General features: G+C 45.5%; 1 protein-coding gene and 1 long non-coding RNA gene across 4 annotated transcripts; one reads left to right on the forward strand and one right to left on the reverse strand.

Moving 5' to 3' along the window:
- On the reverse strand, positions 1 to 8,609 carry LOC128083954 (uncharacterized). Its single transcript, XR_008208277.1, has 3 exons — positions 8,512 to 8,609; positions 4,899 to 6,475; positions 1 to 3,123 (listed from the first exon to the last, which is right to left on the reverse strand). It is a non-coding gene; the product is annotated as an uncharacterized LOC128083954 (long non-coding RNA).
- On the forward strand, positions 7,306 to 11,457 carry SMIM32 (small integral membrane protein 32). 3 transcript variants are annotated; one of them, XM_052689607.1, is made up of 4 exons: positions 7,306 to 7,408; positions 8,480 to 8,675; positions 8,877 to 9,204; positions 9,321 to 11,457. In XM_052689607.1, exons 3-4 carry the CDS (start codon positions 9,176 to 9,178, stop codon positions 9,760 to 9,762), a joined length of 471 nt encoding a protein of 156 aa, XP_052545567.1. In that variant the 5' UTR covers positions 7,306 to 7,408; positions 8,480 to 8,675; positions 8,877 to 9,175; the 3' UTR covers positions 9,763 to 11,457. The 3 variants fall into 3 exon arrangements, with proteins under 3 accessions (XP_052545567.1, XP_052545568.1, XP_052545566.1); XM_052689606.1 differs by lacking the exon at positions 7,306 to 7,408 and adding an exon at positions 7,428 to 7,747; XM_052689608.1 differs by lacking the exon at positions 7,306 to 7,408 and adding an exon at positions 7,423 to 7,747 and having other exon boundaries at positions 8,877 to 9,438.
- The last annotated feature ends 5,285 nt before the right edge of the window (positions 11,458 to 16,742 follow it).

Below are 16,742 nucleotides of genomic sequence, written 5' to 3' on the forward strand. Positions count from 1 at the left end.
TCCGTATTCTAAGCAAAAACAAATGGTTGTTATTTATGGGTCGGCCCATTGTTCTTGGAATGGCTTTGTGAAAGAGGAAAGTGATTGTACTGTCTCGTTACAAAAGATGGTGATTTTGGTAAGTAAGCTCAATTGTCTCAACAGTATTCTGCAAACGAGCGTAAAAATTGTCTCAGAGAACAAAGTGTGAGTCATGCAGAATTACTCAATACGAAGCAGTAAGTCAACTTTCATAGGATTTGGGTAATGTGGTTATCTCTTGAAATTATGCAGCAAGAGTCATGATGGAAACAAGACCCAGAAAGCAACAGAAATACCGACTTGCTTCAGGAGCAGAAAGTGGAAAACTTCAACTGACAAAATAAAACAAAACAAAACACTATTTTAGGTCGTATTTCTGATAGTTTACCTCAACTCTGCAAATCGAGCATAGAAATTACCCATGGAGATCTGAGGAACAGTGACGTTTCACCCGCTATCCCATCAAGAACGAGAGACTGATGACAGCAATGATTGAGGCTGGATTTTGACACTTGGAAGTACATAGAGTAGGTGGAGAGAAGATTTCAGTTATGCACACAGATGGAAGAAGTAGATCACTGGAGGACTGAAGAGTGACAGTATTAAGACAGATAAAGTAATTTATTTTATAGAAAGATGATTATAGAGTTGAGAGGCTTTTTTTTTTTCCCCAGCACAGAGATAAAGGAGAACAAACCTGCTTCTCTCTCCCATGATCCATGGATGTGTCTTATGCTTCTGACAGAGTCAGAGAGAAAGAAAACAGTGGAGCAGTGGGCAAGCATTTGGATCGCCACCTGACTGACTACGTGTAACTCAGGGAACTGGCCCAGCATCAAGGAGTGACTGATTAATTTTGGCAGGAAATGCCGCTAACAAAAAGGAAAATGATCACAGAGCAGGCACAGAATCAGTGAGTTGCCCCACATTTAAAGAGCCACCATTGAAATGAATAATAATTCTATTAATTTCCCATCCCAGCTTGAAGCATCTGCAGCTTCTTCTAGGCTTAGGATTGTTTTTTTGTTGTTTTTTTTTTCCCCCAGTGTTTCTCAGGGTCCATTCAATCCAGTGACCAAAATAAAAGCTGAAATGCTGGCAGTTGCCCACTGGGAGTTGCTCAGATCTCAGTGCGAATACCCTCCGAGATGTGGGATGAGGTGCTCTTTAGCTCCAAATTTCAGGATTTCCAGCCATCACACCATGCACTCAGCAGAAAACATGCTGTGTTACAGTACTAATGCTTCTGTCTTCTGCACCAAGTAAAAGCACAGCTAATGGCTTTTGGTTTTCTAACATGAAAATGATTTGTACCCCGGCACAGCAAAGCGAATCCTCTCTTGTGGCCAATGTGGGAAATAAAAGATCAAATCTGAAATTTTACTACTAGAAAATGGCTCCAAATGCCTCAAAATTATTCCAAGAACCGATTGCCTTTGAATAGGCAATACTATTAAGCCACCAGGTCACCAGTTCCTTCTTTTACAAAGTAAGAGCTCAAACGTATTTTAAAATTGGAGGGCAGAATACTTTTTCAAAGGCTATCCTTTCTTCCTGCTGACCTTCCCTATTATCATCTGCAGAACACATGCAGACAGTACACAGCCCTCCCCACTCTTTTGTGTATCCGTCCTCCGCGCACCTCTGGGAGAGACAAAAAGAGTTGAACAAATCATCAGAAGAAATGCCCGAATTCCCTTCATTTCAGTATTCTGTGCATTTTCTGAGGATCTGAGTCTGGAGACACCAGATGGTGATTTTTCTCAGATCTTCACACAACTACACGTGGCAAATAGGAGCCCAGGGCTATTTTCCAGCACACCCAAACACTTCGCTTTCTAAATAGCCATTAAGAATACGGATGCAATGTTTGCACCATGCAAATTTTTTCTTAAAAAAAACGAAGGCAAAACTGCTTCTAAGGGAACTTTGTCAGATAAGTGCTTACCTGCAGGAGTGGTGCCACATAGACTGGTGACATTGCAGCCACCCAGCACTGTGAGACAAAGCAAAGCAATGAGATTTGCTCTAGGAAGAATCTGGCACCAAAGAGATTTAAAAAATCCAGGTAAAATTGCCTTCAAGAAATTCAGAAAACTCAGCTGAAATTCTGCCTGTAAACACTCAACTGTGAGTTCTGAACAGTAAGACAAGGCCGAGGTTTACCAAAAATAAGACCAAAGGCATGTTTGCTGGGAACGAGGAACAGGGCATCACTGTGGTTCTTCAGAATTTGTGCTTTTCAGCTGCTCTTGCAAGAGGCTGTTTTTAACTAAGAGATTTTTCTCGGGTTCCTGATGGCTTAGCAAATTAGTTTACAGTGGAATATAATGGGAGATGCATTTGGGGAACAATTAGGGAGTTTTAACATGAAAGAAAAAGTCACGGGGTGAAGTCTCTTAACTGTAATTCCTATTTCTGTCTCAAAGGGAATTAACAGAGTTTTATGACTTTGATCTTCTGAAGAAAGAGTTTCTGAACCTTATTGGTCATTTTCCCCTATTTCAGATAGGGATTCGATGAGAAATAAAACACCAGCAATTTAAAAGGGACAGCTCTGCCTGTGTTTGTCACCATTTCCCTACTGATCATCGCAAAAGTTCAATTGAAGAGATTTTATAGCAGTCAATCTGCTACAATTAATGAGTTTTGGTAATTAATGGCTGGCCTGATGTAGCCTTTGAGAACAACCACAACTTTTCTGCAGCAAAGGGTTAAACGATAGCTCGGGTGAGACATTTCCACCATTAACCAAAGTTAATAGTCCTTTTGCTGGCAGTTCTCAGGGACTGAACAAACTGTGCTAATTATTATAAAGCATGAATTTTAATAACAGCACTGTGCTGCATTTCTCACGTACATAGGTTCAAAACTAATTAAATGCAACAGGAATACATTAGCCTCTCTACAGACAGGGAATGTCACTGAGTAACACCACCTTACCCATCACCTCCAAAGGAACAACTCGGTGACTGCTTTCCTCTGCAAACTTAAAGGTCAGGTGAAGTTCTCTTTTCCCAGTTGTGGTGTATTAAGATGCGGACATTTCAAGGGTCTGAGGTTGAAGGTATTTCTATGAGCTTTGTATTTCCTGCAGTTTTCCTTTTGTGACCAATGTGAAAAAGATAATGCTGTTATCCCAACTAATAATCGGTTATTGCGCTTCTCAAATTTATTTCCATGAAGTTAAGGCAATGAAATTAAAACCTATTTGTTTGCTCCACCAAAGAGCAGATGTTCCAGAAGCAATAAGATTTTAGGTTATTAAAATAATCCTTGTCACGGGCTGATAGATTTTCTTTCCCAGTGAATTCAATGAGCTTTTCCAACCACAGCCAGTGCTTTGCAGAGGAGCCTCCGCCCTCTGTGGAGCACTGCTCCATTGCTGCTGCTCTGCCAGAGCTGCTCAGCTTTGGGCAGGAACCTTGCCTCGATTAATGATAATTGCATCAGGCAATGAGAGACAGAGAGCCAAAGGGTCACCAGAGAGAATGAAGAGGTGAAAAGCCAGTACCTACAAAGCTCAGCCACGCTCACAGGTAAGCCAAAAAGGGCACAGTTGGTTTCCCTTCCAGCAGATGCTGCTGGCTGAGCTTTGCTTTTCTCAGTAAAATTAAATGGAACCTAAACACAGAGAGCTGACGTCCCGTCCTTCTCCAGGATTCTACCACAGATGAAGGAATAACCAGACACAGAAACCTGGCATAGAGGACCATCAATCTTTTTCTTCCTTTTTGGGCAAACATACATTAAAAACAAAAAAGCAAACGAGGTGAGAGCAGATGGGGCAGCCCCATCCCTGCCCATTTGCTCCCATTGCATCCCCAGGGATGCTCTCTGTGTGCTGCCATAGGTTCTATTTTAGCACTGAGAAGATCTCTAAACTGAACAGAACTGGCAGTGTGATCTGTTGAGTCAGACTGCTATTAATGATAAATCAGAAACTATAAAGCTGTTCCTCTTTACCAAGCAGCACACAATTAAACATCAGAGCTCCTCCCCAGCTTGCTGAGGAACACCATAATTGGTTTTCCCTTAATTTTTTGGGGTCGTAGGTGGAAGTGCACCTTCCAGCAGTCACCAGCAACACAGCCTGGCACTTCCCAAAATACAGTTTAGCTTAGCCTCTGAAATTTATGCCTGCCCTGAGAATGGTGATGTGCTGCTCTTCCACTTTATCTGATTCCTACTGCCAAAAGATACCCAAGGGCCCAGGAGTTAGCACCGTCTGTGTGAACAATATTGCTGAGCTGATGCTGTAAGCAGCCTTAGCTCACACCAGGAGCAATAATCAACAGCTGACCCTGTGCAATATATTTGCTTTGTATTTGCTCAGTTACACAAGCAGGGAGGCATGCACACAGCAAGCCCTGATGGTGCCTGGAGGAGAGGACTTCCTATCTGGGGCAAAGATGCTGTGTTAGAGCAATGGGCTCACAGCTCAAACTTGTTAGAGTTTATGGTTCTTGAACTTGCAGAAGATCACCAACACCATTGGAGATGGAGATTTCGGATCAATTGCTACAAGGCTGGGGGAAAATTTTTGCCCTATTTTAGCCTGGTTCTTTGCTCTTATTTTACTGCATTGGAGCACCTTGCCACCCTCTGTGATGAATGCTTGGGACCTTTGCAGTGTCAGGAAGTAGCATCAAGGCCACTTCTCAAACAAACAAATGAGTTGCACAATAGGCCACTTGCACTGAATGTGGTCAGAGCAATAGCAGGCTTGGTCTGTGTGCCTCCCTTCTGTACAGAACAGACATGCAGGTCTGGGGGTCACCCAGGTTTATCGGTTCTTCCAGACTACTTGGGGTCACAAGGAAGAACTTAAAATGCAAAGCAAAAATCAATAATCAGAGAAGAAAGAGAAACCTCACCTGCCCCAGCTGTAATTCACTGAGAGAAGCAGAAACTGACAGACCACGCAGAACAGGAGGAGCAGTTTCCAACACCAGAATGTTGTACGAGAAACAAGAAACAATAAAAGTACAGACAGCTCCACCAGTCAGAAACCCCACGATGATCTGCAAAGCTTCCCTTCATGATTCTCCTCTCATTCCACATGAATATAAGGGAGAGCAGGGGGATGCCAGGGAAAGATTCCTAGCTGAGGGTTCACCCCTTTCCCAAAACAGTCCTACCTGACCAAAACTCCCAACCACAGCAGCCACAGCTGAGCAGGCTGGCAGAAGGGCAGGGTGATTCTTCCCTCCTTGGAATGGTGCTGTGGCCAACCAAGAGGCTCCTCACCACTGGAGAGTAGAGGATTTAGGCAGAGCATTGAAGAAATGCACAGAAGCTCCCATTTCCATTGGATCCGCAGACTTTTCTGGATGCTCTTTAGATGCTTCTGTTTCAGCTGGTGAGAACAGACCCGAAGAAATGCCACGCTAGAGCTCAGTTTTAAATATGACAAACACGTTCTTAAGAAATAAAAGATTTTCCACACTAGTTTGCACTTGGGCCAATTTTCTCAGGCATTCAGATCTGCTTTTAAGCACCAAAGGCAGCACCCTCTCTTTAGGTGTCTGTTGCTTAGCTTTAAGATCCTACATTGGAAAATACAGTCGTTGGTATTTGATACTTAGGCACACAAAATAAGTGTGCCTAGATTACCCCAGAGCAATTAAAAATATATAGAGATAGATAGATAGATAGATTGATACAGAAGTTATTTCCATTTTCCCTCTCTATCTCTCTTTTTTTTTTAAGGGCTTTAAGGCTGCTTGTACGTGACATTGGAAAACTACAGCCCGTGATTTATGGTTTCTGGTCTGCTAATAGAAACAAACTCCTCCACCACCACTTACTCCTCAGCAGAAGGATCGTAACAGATTGTAAATGGTTGCATTACTGGGAAAGATAATGCTCCTTTCCACTCTCATTTCCCTCGGTTGATTTTTATCGTGGTAGGGGTTGAGTAAGCGTGTAAGAGACAGATCATGCATTATTTACCAGGCTGGAAATAGGGAAAGGCTCCAGCAGTCCACTGCACAACCAAACCCCAAGCACTGGTCACTCTTCGCGTTTTGCATCCTGCTTGTTTGCAGCTTGGCTGATGGTTGTTAAAGCTAACAGCACGGTCCGAGTCACCAGGAGAGTGTTAGCTGATAGGGCCAAGCACTGAATTGCAAGTGATTTGTAGCAGCATTGGCTGTGCTATGGCAAAAGTGGACCATGGTGTGGCCAGAACAACCACCGAGTCACTACAGAATCATAAGATGGCTTGGGTTGGAAGCAATACCTAAATGGTGCTCAGAAGAACGAAGACCTTTCAGGACTCACCCCCATAGTTACACTGACCCAGATCCCAGGGGAGCCAGGAAGCCACAGCACTGAGAGGTTCATTACACAGCTAACTCAGTCACTGCTGGAGGCTCCACGTGTGTCCTTGCAGCACCGTTTCCAGCACACGTTACAATCTCACCCAAACAAGTCATTAAATGCTGAAAACCTTCAAGAAAAGTAAAAGGAAACAAGAAAAAATAACAACAAAGCTACCAAGTAAATTAGCGTGTAAAAATCACAAGGAACAGAGGACTTTAAATGAGCTTCCAAACTAAGGAAAACAAGGGGAAAGGATCAGCTCTTACTTTTTGCAATTAAAGTATTATTTATAGCAATTCGGGGGTTTTTTTGAGATGAAGCCTGGATACGGAGCTGCCGAAACCACATCTGATTTACTACTCCCAGAGCTTCTCATCCCTTTGTATATCAGACAGGCAGGCAAAAGCAGGAGGAGCTTTTCCCACCCCACAGCCCGCATGCACTCAGGGCAGCTGTAAAACACCCAGGGATTTATTCCAGCGCTCACTCCGTGACCATTAGCAACGGCTCTCAATCCAAAACCATGAACATGAAGCCATGGCACTGAACCATTGTATCCTCATGGCAGAAAACAAATCCTGAAAGAGCATGAGATAACGTTTTGTAGGAGGAAAAGGGAAAATGTTCCAGTTCCATGTGGAATCTGTATGCCAGCAGGAGTGGAAAGAGGGGGCTCAGGCTGTCCCTTCAGCCTTGGGGACAACTCCAGTGGTTAAAAGGAGCGCTCCTCTAATGCAACATTTCTGTGCATCCATTGTGGCATTTTTGAGGAGTTGGCAGAGAAGCCATTTTAATGAGCTTTGGGCTGAAAGACGTGAAACACGAAGACAATCCTTGCTATTTTCAGCACTCAGCTCCCCCGGCTGCCTCTCTGCTTTTCCTACTGGATTAATAAAACCAATAAAGTAAACAAACAAAGGATGCAAAGTTTGGTTAAGGTCAACCAGAGTTCAGGGAGGAAGAGGGCAGGGTGCTGGGAAGACACGCAGACCTCCAACCATCCATGTTCTGCACTGCTCAGTGCTGCTCTGGCTGCAAGGAGACACCATAGGTAGGACAGGTAGGAGCTGCACCAGCTTTTTTATGGCTCTGTTGATTTTTCCAGCCCCTGTGCTGGCTGCCTGCCTCTCCACGCTGCTCTTTGAACCCATACAGAGTAAATATGGGTAACCACGGCCGCGCTGTGGACAGGGGGAATGATCCCAGGAGGAGCCATCACGGTGCCCCGTTCTGGGGTTAAAGATGGGGAAATAAACCAGGGCACGGGGAAAAGTCAGCTCCTTTGGCTGCAAAGGTGGGGGGGTGAAGAAAAAAAAGAAAATAAAACCCAGCAAAAGCCTTGGAGGAACATCGCCCTGCAAATTCACATCTTGACCCAAAGCAAGGAGGCAAAGAGCAGGTATGGGCTGTTCTGGTGATGGGAGCAGGATGGGGAATGGAGCTGTGAGCTGACAGCAGCCTTCAGCCATGCCACCAGAAGGGCACAAGGGCTCAGCAGGTACCTGGAGCTCAGCAGATAGGAACAGGCTGCACAAGGGCATTGCCTCCTAGCAGAGCCTTCATTCCCTTTGATTTAAATCTGCCTGATGTGGGGATTTCTCCCTCTTTCCTAGCAGAAACATTTATTATGCTAATTGAAATGTTTAACCTCCCTGGACAGCCGGCTGCAATAGTTCATCATAAGCAGCTTTCGCGTTTGCTTGGATGGGTACCCCGGGGATGGAGAGAACGCGTCGGGTGCTTCCTGCCGTCGATTTCCCCTGCCCTTCTGTACCCCTTCCTCGCCGCTGCCCCAAGTCAGGGCGAGTTAAAAGGAAGCATTAACCGCGCTTATCTGATGCGACGGGGTGAGCGCAGGCTGGCGAGCAGCCAGCAGCTAATAGCGGCATAAAGGCAGTTTGATGGAAAAAAATTAACATGCTAATTGTCAGGCTGGAGAGGGTGCCGGGGCCCGTGTGAAAGAAAGAAAAAAAGAAACGAAAAGGCATTTTCTGCGCTAGAGAGATCAATTTTAACAATAGAGATTTGAGAGGGGGGGGGAAAAAAGAAGGGGGGAAAAAAAAAAAAAGAAAAAAAAAGGTTTTGATGCCGTCGCCTTCTTTTCGTCCCATTCTCTGCTGCCCTCCCCCAGCTCCAAACCTCTCCCCGCAGCCTGGGGCTCACACTGGGGTTGCTCGGAGGATCTCTCGCCGCTCAGCACGGTGCCTCCGGCAGACACATCGCGCTCCCTCCCTTCCCGGCAGAGTGACGCTGCGGAGGAGCTCCGGCAGAAGGAAAAGTCCCGTTTGGCACCATCCTGCCCAGTCCCGCTCCGCAGCGCTGCTGAGGTGAGGGCAGAGGGGAGGTTTCCAAAGATCCTCTCTCCCCTCTGATTTACAGGGAGGAATTTTGCTGTTTCTATTTTTTTAAAAAAAACAAAGGGACGTTGGAGAGATTTTTTTTTTCTTTTCATTTGGTTTGTTGTGTTTTGTTTCTTTTCTTCTCTCTCTCTTTTTTTTTTTTTTTTTTTTTTTTTTTCCCCCTCAAAGCGAAAAGAAATGCTTGGAAAGCAGCAAGCTCAACCTTGGAACGGGAGCTACACAGCGCATTGATAACCGGGATTAAGAAACTCAACTCATGCACCGGGATTCCGGCAGCGGGCAGGATCCCGGGGGAGAACACAGCGAACCCAGCGGGATGCCAACGCTTCAACCGCCTCTATCCGCGGATCCCGTTTAACCCAGGCTCCATTCCAGTGGGGAAAAGCATCCGGAGAGCCTCCGTGCCCTCCCCTGGACGGCATCGAGGGCTCCAACAGCCCAGACCCGGTCCGAGGGCTGCGCACTCCATGCGCCCGCAGGCGGGAGCGGCACCGAGGTACCCGCGCCGGTTGTGATTTATGTCTTGTGGATGAATGCTGTAAATATGAGCCACGGAGATTTAAGAGCAAATCCCCTCGCACGGCTTGGGGAGTAATTTGGTTTTACTTTTAGGCAAAATGTGGCTCGCTGTCAGGATTTTACAAGCGGGAATATTCTTCCTTCCCTATGCCAAACAGTGACTGTGTGTGCTCTCGTTCTTTACTTCGACCGTGGAGGAAATTTAAGCAAGAACATGTATAGTGAATTGCTAAACTCAACCAGTGCCACCGAAGCTCACCTCATCCTTCAGACCAACACTCCCTACCTGGGCAGCACGCAGCGACCTGTCAGCTCCTCCGCCTTCTACATGTCGACAGCCAGGGTGCTAAAAGAAGGCGAGATCAACAAGCCCGACCTGGTGACTTACATCATCCTCTTTTTCTTTCTGCTCTTGACTGTGACACTCATCGTGCTCTTCATTAACTGCCAGCTGAAAAATTCTTTTTTTGCTACTCTTCCTTACGACAGATCCCTCCGGGAAGCGAGGAGCCCGTGGAGGACACAGGCTGTGTGACACGAGAAGGAAAACAGCGTCTTCCAGCAGCAGCAGGGAGCAGCAGCGTTGTGCAGCACAGCTTTCTCGTCCGCATGGCAGCGGGTGGCTTCGACCCTCCTTAAAATAATAGGCTGCGCCGCGGGGAAAGGTTGCTGAAGGAGACGCGTATGCAATGGGAATAGCTGTAAATAAAAGGCTGTACGACGAACTGGAGAGACCACGCATTGGCAAATTGATCGGAGCAAAAAGGAAATTGCCCCCCGATTCCAGATTAAGCGCTATATGTATGCAAATGTCATCACCGACCCATTCAGTGCCCATAGAAGGACATTTGCATTAACAGCAATCTCTGATTTGTGCATCTGGTGCAGCTTGCTACCCATGTTTATGAAATCACAGCACTGAATGTAAAACACAGCGTATTTACCTAACGGCTCCACTCTGAGGACCAGAGTTTACTTTCCAGACCCGTTTCTCTCCACTGCTGCTGAATCGCTCGGTAACGCAATGGGAGCCATGCCTGGCAGGAGAAAACCAGAAACGGTGGTTTAGGTTTTGAGTGGGATGCTGCTGGGGGTGGTGGTGGTGTTTTATTGCGTCTTCAGTCGGGTTTCAAGTCGCTGCCAGCTGTGGGAACCACTGAATACCTGAGTAACTCGTTTTCAACTTCCTTAAGTTGCAAAGGAAATTGCTCTCCAAGGCATGAAACCAAAATAATCAGGATGGAGAGAAGGAAGGAGAGAAAATAAACATCATTAATCGTATGTAAACTAATGAAAGGGGAGAGCAGAGCGCTCCGAGCTCCGTACAAGCAGCAGATAACTTTGGAGAGCCACTGTGTTACAGCAGGAGCTGCTCCATGGCAGCAATGCCACTCGTTGCTGTCACCATAAGGCCGGCAGTCAGGAGCATGCTTCATCAAAAGGGCAACAGCATGATTGATTCACCACTCGTTAACGGTAACATACACTGGTTTAGATTAATTAGCAATCCGGTTTTGTTCTAGAAGCTGTACTCCTGCTTCACCTTCGCTGACATGCTATTTAAATAGATGACAGTTTTTAGGAAATCTGCAGTTAGAGTGCCATAATTATAGACCACACAGCACAAACCCCAGAACAGTATTCATGTTCCCACAGCGGGCAAAGGGCTCTTTTCTGGTTGCTTCCTCAGCCGCAGTGTCTCCACGCACAGCTGAATCGCAGACGGCCAGAAACACACCCTTAAAACCAACTTCTACTCCCACTTTTGCACGTGGACCTCCAAGCAAAGGAGAGGAGCTCAGCAGTGCCAGAACTGCAGCCCTCAATGCGTCCTTATCACACGGAGTGCAGCAGATGTGCTGTGTGTACACATGCACGTAAAGGACTCCATCCAAATGAGGAGATGCTACGGTGCAGTGACACACAAGCACGTGGGACAGAGACATGAACATACCTGGGCCCTGACAGCGAGCTTTTATACAAAGAAGTTGCACAGTTGATATACTTCCAAGTCACTGCCTTGGTTACCATCTTTTGTTACACTCAAAAAAGTGAAGCCTACCACAGAGCAGCCCGAAATACTTTATTCCTTGACAGGTGGCCAATTTTTATCTCATCCGAACCAAATTTCACTGGTGTAATTCCAAACAATTATTCTAATGCAGAAATAAAGAATAAATTCAAGTGTGTTTATCTCAGCCCATTTTGAATAAATTGAATTTTTATCAAATCAGCCATTTCTCATTTATTTTTAAGTAATGACAGCTTGTTTTCATCTATCAGCCATAACGAGCTTGGTCTAAAAATTCCTGCTGGCAAAACCCTCAGAACCTGATAGAACACATCTTGCATTGCACCATACTGTACATTTTCCTTCATTAAAATGCTCTAGAATAACCCTGGAATAACCATATTTTCCCCCCACAGCGTGATACTTGGAGCAATGCTCCCAAAGGAATGACATCAACTGCAGAAGAAAGCTCCATCAATGCTATTCTCAGCTATACATGAAATAGATGCAAAGAAAACATCTCTGCTTAAAAGGAGCTTATAAACAGGAGCAGACTGATTTTTTACAGGGTCTGATAGCGACAGGGCATGGGGAATGGCTTTAAAGTAACAGAGGGTTTGATATTGCAAGGAAATACTTCACTCAGAGGACACTGAGGCACTGGCACTGCTGCCAGAGCTGTGCTGCACCGTCCCTGGAGGTGCACATAGTCGTGGATGGGCCCTGGGCAGCCTGAGCTGGGGACAGCCAGCACTGTGTGGGCTGGGGCTGTGAGGTCCCTTTCAACACAACCATTCTGTGGTTCTGATTGTTATTAATTACCCTGTTGTTCTCTCTAGACACCAATGTTCTTAGCCCAAAAGGACCCATCCTTTTTCTTGCTTTTCCTAGGTGCGAATGGATTGGGGTGGGCACTTCTATGGACATTCATCCTCCTGCTTTTCCCTTTCCCCTATGCAAAAACCAGGAGTTGAGCATGTTCTACACTTCCATCACTGCTGACAGCTGGGAAGGACTCCTGATAGGATTCACAAGGCTGTCATTAAAATAAACAATGCAACAAGCAAAAAATAAACACAAAATCTAAGTACCTCACTTCTATTAAGGATGCCTCAGGTTGGTGCTGCATGGTAAAGCAAACTGCAGGGCTGTGTTGCATGACCGCGCTCTCCTAATTGGTGTCAAACCACGATAGTCCCACCAATTCGTTACGGTACTTGCGCTAATGAGTTTGAGTCTAGTAGCGTCTTCAAGAGAAATGAAGAGCTCTCATCCCAGGACATCACTTGAAGACAGGAATCACCACCACAGGGCTCCTCAACTCAGCTTTCATTAGGAAAGATGAAGCTTTTCATTGGGAGGAGAAAAGGAGGGAGGCTGGGGACTGGCACAAAGCCATGAGCGAATGCCAAGAACAGTGAGAATTTAATAGTTGCTTTGCAGTTACACTCCTATCTACCAAGGCATTTCTTTTCCTTGCTTTCCAAGCTTATAAAGAGGGATTCCAAAGAAGAGTTGGGTAGAGCACAATCTTGATTTCCCAGCCTTTTCCACAAGGTACTTGAAACATTTAAAACATCAGCAGAGAGATCAGACTGAAAAGAGAAAGATATCTCGAATTGGGCATTTGGCATTTGCTCTCTTCCTCTCCTTAACTCAAGATCCTGAGCTTATACCACGTACTTCACATATAAGCAGATAAGTTTGCTTTACATCTGCTAATCCTAACAGAAAGTCTCTTAAACAGGAGGTTACACTTGTGTTTTTCCAAGTTTTTTCCTTCCCTCTCCCTCTTTACCCTCCCAGCAATGCCCCATCCCAACACACAGGGCTGAGCCCAGCATTATGGCACAACCATGGACAAAATCTGTTCCCTTCTGACCTTCCAGGACTGCAACACCAATCTCTTACAGAACACTTCAGATTCTCTATGTGGTTTTTACAGAAAAGGGTTTATTTTGTCTTGCATTATCCCTACAACTTCTCCATTCCAGCTGAATCTATCTCATTCCCACAGCTCGAGGTTTCTGAGAGGCTGGTACGTTTGCTGAGAGCCATCCCTGGGTCTAAGAGGCTTCAGAAAATGAGATTTCACAGGAATGACTGTATTACACAGCGTTTCTTATTTAGACCTAGAAATAACCACGTTGTTTACAACAGGAGAGGTACAACTTCAAAAAGAGAATGGAAAAAGTCTATAAAGAAGAAAACTCCTGTTCTTAGAATAACAGAGCTGTCAGGTTTGTTATTTTGTTGGTTCCCCCCCCCTCCCCAAATGTTTTACGGGGGGAAAAAGAGGAGGAGACGCCATTTATCCTCTCCATCTCCAAAGATACCAATCTGCTACTAAATATCACTGCCAACACTGGAGCGTAACCTGCCTCCTCTTAGTAAAGGCAAGGGGCTACAGAGGGGCAGAACAAAGAATGGCTGCCTGCAAGGACCACTGCAATCTAAACCAGCTGCTGTATGAGACTTCTTATGTTGCCAGCACACAGTAAGGGACCCACAGAATTTTTATGACACCATCACTGCACAAGCAGCCCCCTGCCCTAGAGCTGCTCAGAGCACTCCTTGAGCAGAGGCTTTGTCCTACCAAACCCACCTCCGACCTCAAGCAGGAGGCAGATGGACACCTGGTAGTCCGTGAGCACCCTGACTGCTGCCTTCTGCTTCGCTGCCTCCAGCACAGCACCTCTGAAAATCCTTCTGACAGCAGCCAGGCAACACAAGGAGTCCAAGAATTAAATACAGACTGACAGACCAGCGATAAACCAGCCCTACAGACACCCGCTCTGTCCCATTAGCAGTCTTTCCATCATACACATCCATAGTAACACAGCAGCTAGCACATCAGAATGTATTGAATAAATAAGAATACTGTGCCTCTCTCTCTTTTTTTTTTTTTTTAATGGAACCATCTTCATTTCTTGAGTTCCATGGAATATTTCTAGTGGCTTACAGCTCCTTCCAGAGACATCCATGCACAGCTGCTCACTGCAGTTTGCCCAGCCATGCACTGCATCAGGTATAAGCACCTCACCACAAATCAGGACACAGGGCAGTTGTGCTGCTGGCTTCTGGCCATCTGTCAATAGAGCACAAGTTTAAGACAGCAGCGAAGGGATTAAAAACAGCAAAAATAAGCATGCTGCCTGACATATCTGTGGACTCTGGATTTCCTGCCTCCTGATTTTTGGAAGGAATATTTTGCTTTCACCTGGATCCCTATTGCCCTCCAACAGCATTTACCAGCCAACGAATCTGCAGCCTCCAACGCACCTTGAGAAGCAGAGAACAGCAGAACTAACAGGATAGCAATCCAGACCTTCTCTTGTGCTTGCACTCAGAGCTAAAAAAAAAATAAAAAATAAAGTATGTTGTTTACAGAAGTATTTTTACAGCACGTTTGAACATAGGGCCCTATAAGGCAGTTAACGAGAATGTATTCAAAGAAGAATTTGATGCAAACTGCCTGGAAGTTGTAAAATGCTGAAGCGTGTCTCACATGGGTATTTTATGTTGGTGCACAGGCCAAGTTTTCTTTTAAGGCCTGCTCCCTCTTTTAATACAAAAGCACTACTAGAACTCAATCAGCTGAAGGCTGCCTTCTTACCAGGCACCATGAGAGTAGCTCCTCTGCACTGCACTCTGGAGGTCTCTCTGGATAGTTAGTTTAAAAGGAAAATACTAAAGACTAAATACAGAAATATAGGACAGAAAAAAAAACCAGGCTGCATGTTTCAGTCCACCTGCAAAAACTAAGTAACCCATCCTCAAGGCACGATACGCCATTGTCCCCAGCGTATCAGCAATTCCACCATGTGGGTGTTCTGCAGAGAAGTGTCCTACGCTGCGTGGACAGCACAGCTGTTGTCTTCACGTGGCAAGAGCACAACACATAAAAGGAGGAAAAGGGGAAATGCTGTTTTTGAAAGCCTAAAGGGCACCAGTTGTGACGTGCAGGAACTGGAAAGCCACCAAAAAGGATGCCTGATTGAAGTACCTGGAAGCAGAAACAAGGCATCAGCGCTCCACGTGGATTTCAGCAGTTTATGCAATGGCCTCACGCCCTTTAGGCAGCAATTGTTTTCCAAGTTTCAGATTTCTGTTGTTCCCACAGCACACTGGGAGGTCTAGGGGCAGATGCAAGGCAGATGGCACAAATGTTGCCCCTCCTCTCCATAGCTCAAGCAGGCTGCGTTTATCAGTCCAGATAAGCTACTCCTCTGCTTCCTACTGCACGTGCCAGCAGCTGGAGTGAAAATCCACAGCACTGAGCTACAGACAACCATCTCTGCCCCTCCTGTATGATAAAAACGCACAGGATGACATTTCTTTGCTTAGAAGTTTATACGCAGCTATCCAAAACTTGAGGGGAATGATTGTGTTGAATGTTATCAACACAAAGTGCCAATGCTGGCTGAATTGCAGAGCACCCATGAGCACAAACTCCTCCTGCCAATACTAATCAAGCAGTAAGATGATGCAGTACCTAAAAGCATGTACACATAGCTGAGTGGCTGGCAATTTACAGGTACTTTGGGACTTGTTACAAATGCCTTAGTGCGCACAGAAGACAGCTGGCTCTGCGCAAGTCAGAAGATTAACAGTGTTTAAGAATTCAGGATTGGAGCCAGCGTCATCATCATGCAGTCCAAGTTTTTTTTTTCTATACTACAGTATCTGGAGAACACAGTAGATACACACAGCAGAGCTTTCTAACAACGGCAGGTGGAATAAACTAGCACTGATTCTGCTCTAATTTGCCCCACTCCATCACGCAATCATTGTCACAAACACACAGCTCACATCACCAGTAAAAGGCAGAATTCAGTGATACAAGTATGTCATTAAAGTGGCGAGCTCCCTAAACAAACTTCATTGATTCCACCTTACTTGGCTTCCGTATAAAACTTCAGAGATGTTCTTTATGACCCACGTCCCCCCAGATGGATCATCAGCAGCACTAACGCACCTGAACACCTGCAGCAAAAGTAGTTTCTTTGCAACAGCTCTTCTAGGCAAGCAGAATTCCTTGGGAAGAAGTCAGGGAATGGATGGTCCTTGGATCACCAGGACAGAGCACTCCAGGCAAGGCAGGCACATTTCTCTTGGCCCAGCATACGACACCCAACACCTTATTGCTTTGTTATTGCTTTAAAAGCCAGGTAGGTATTTGCATTTGTCTCTGCATACAGCGAACAGAAGGAGCCTCTGACTCATTTATAACACACAATGCAAAATGGTGGCTACAGGAGCTGGGATTTGCCCAAAGCTTTTCTGCTTTTAAAACAAAGAAATATTAACCCTCCCCCCCAATCCTCCACACCAAAACAGAGCAAAGAGCAATTCCATGGTTGTTTCAGCTAGCTACTCACAGAGACGTAACCATTCACTGCACATCTGTAGGAAAAAAACTCTGCTGGAGAGTTACAAGAACTCACCATAAACCAACACTTGTAAATAAGTTCTTCAGCACATAATGAGATAGAGAAGAAGAA

Source organism: Tympanuchus pallidicinctus, unplaced genomic scaffold (assembly GCF_026119805.1).
Source record: "Tympanuchus pallidicinctus isolate F22 unplaced genomic scaffold, pur_lepc_1.0 scaffold25, whole genome shotgun sequence".
NCBI classification, from domain to species: Eukaryota; Metazoa; Chordata; class Aves; order Galliformes; family Phasianidae; genus Tympanuchus; species Tympanuchus pallidicinctus.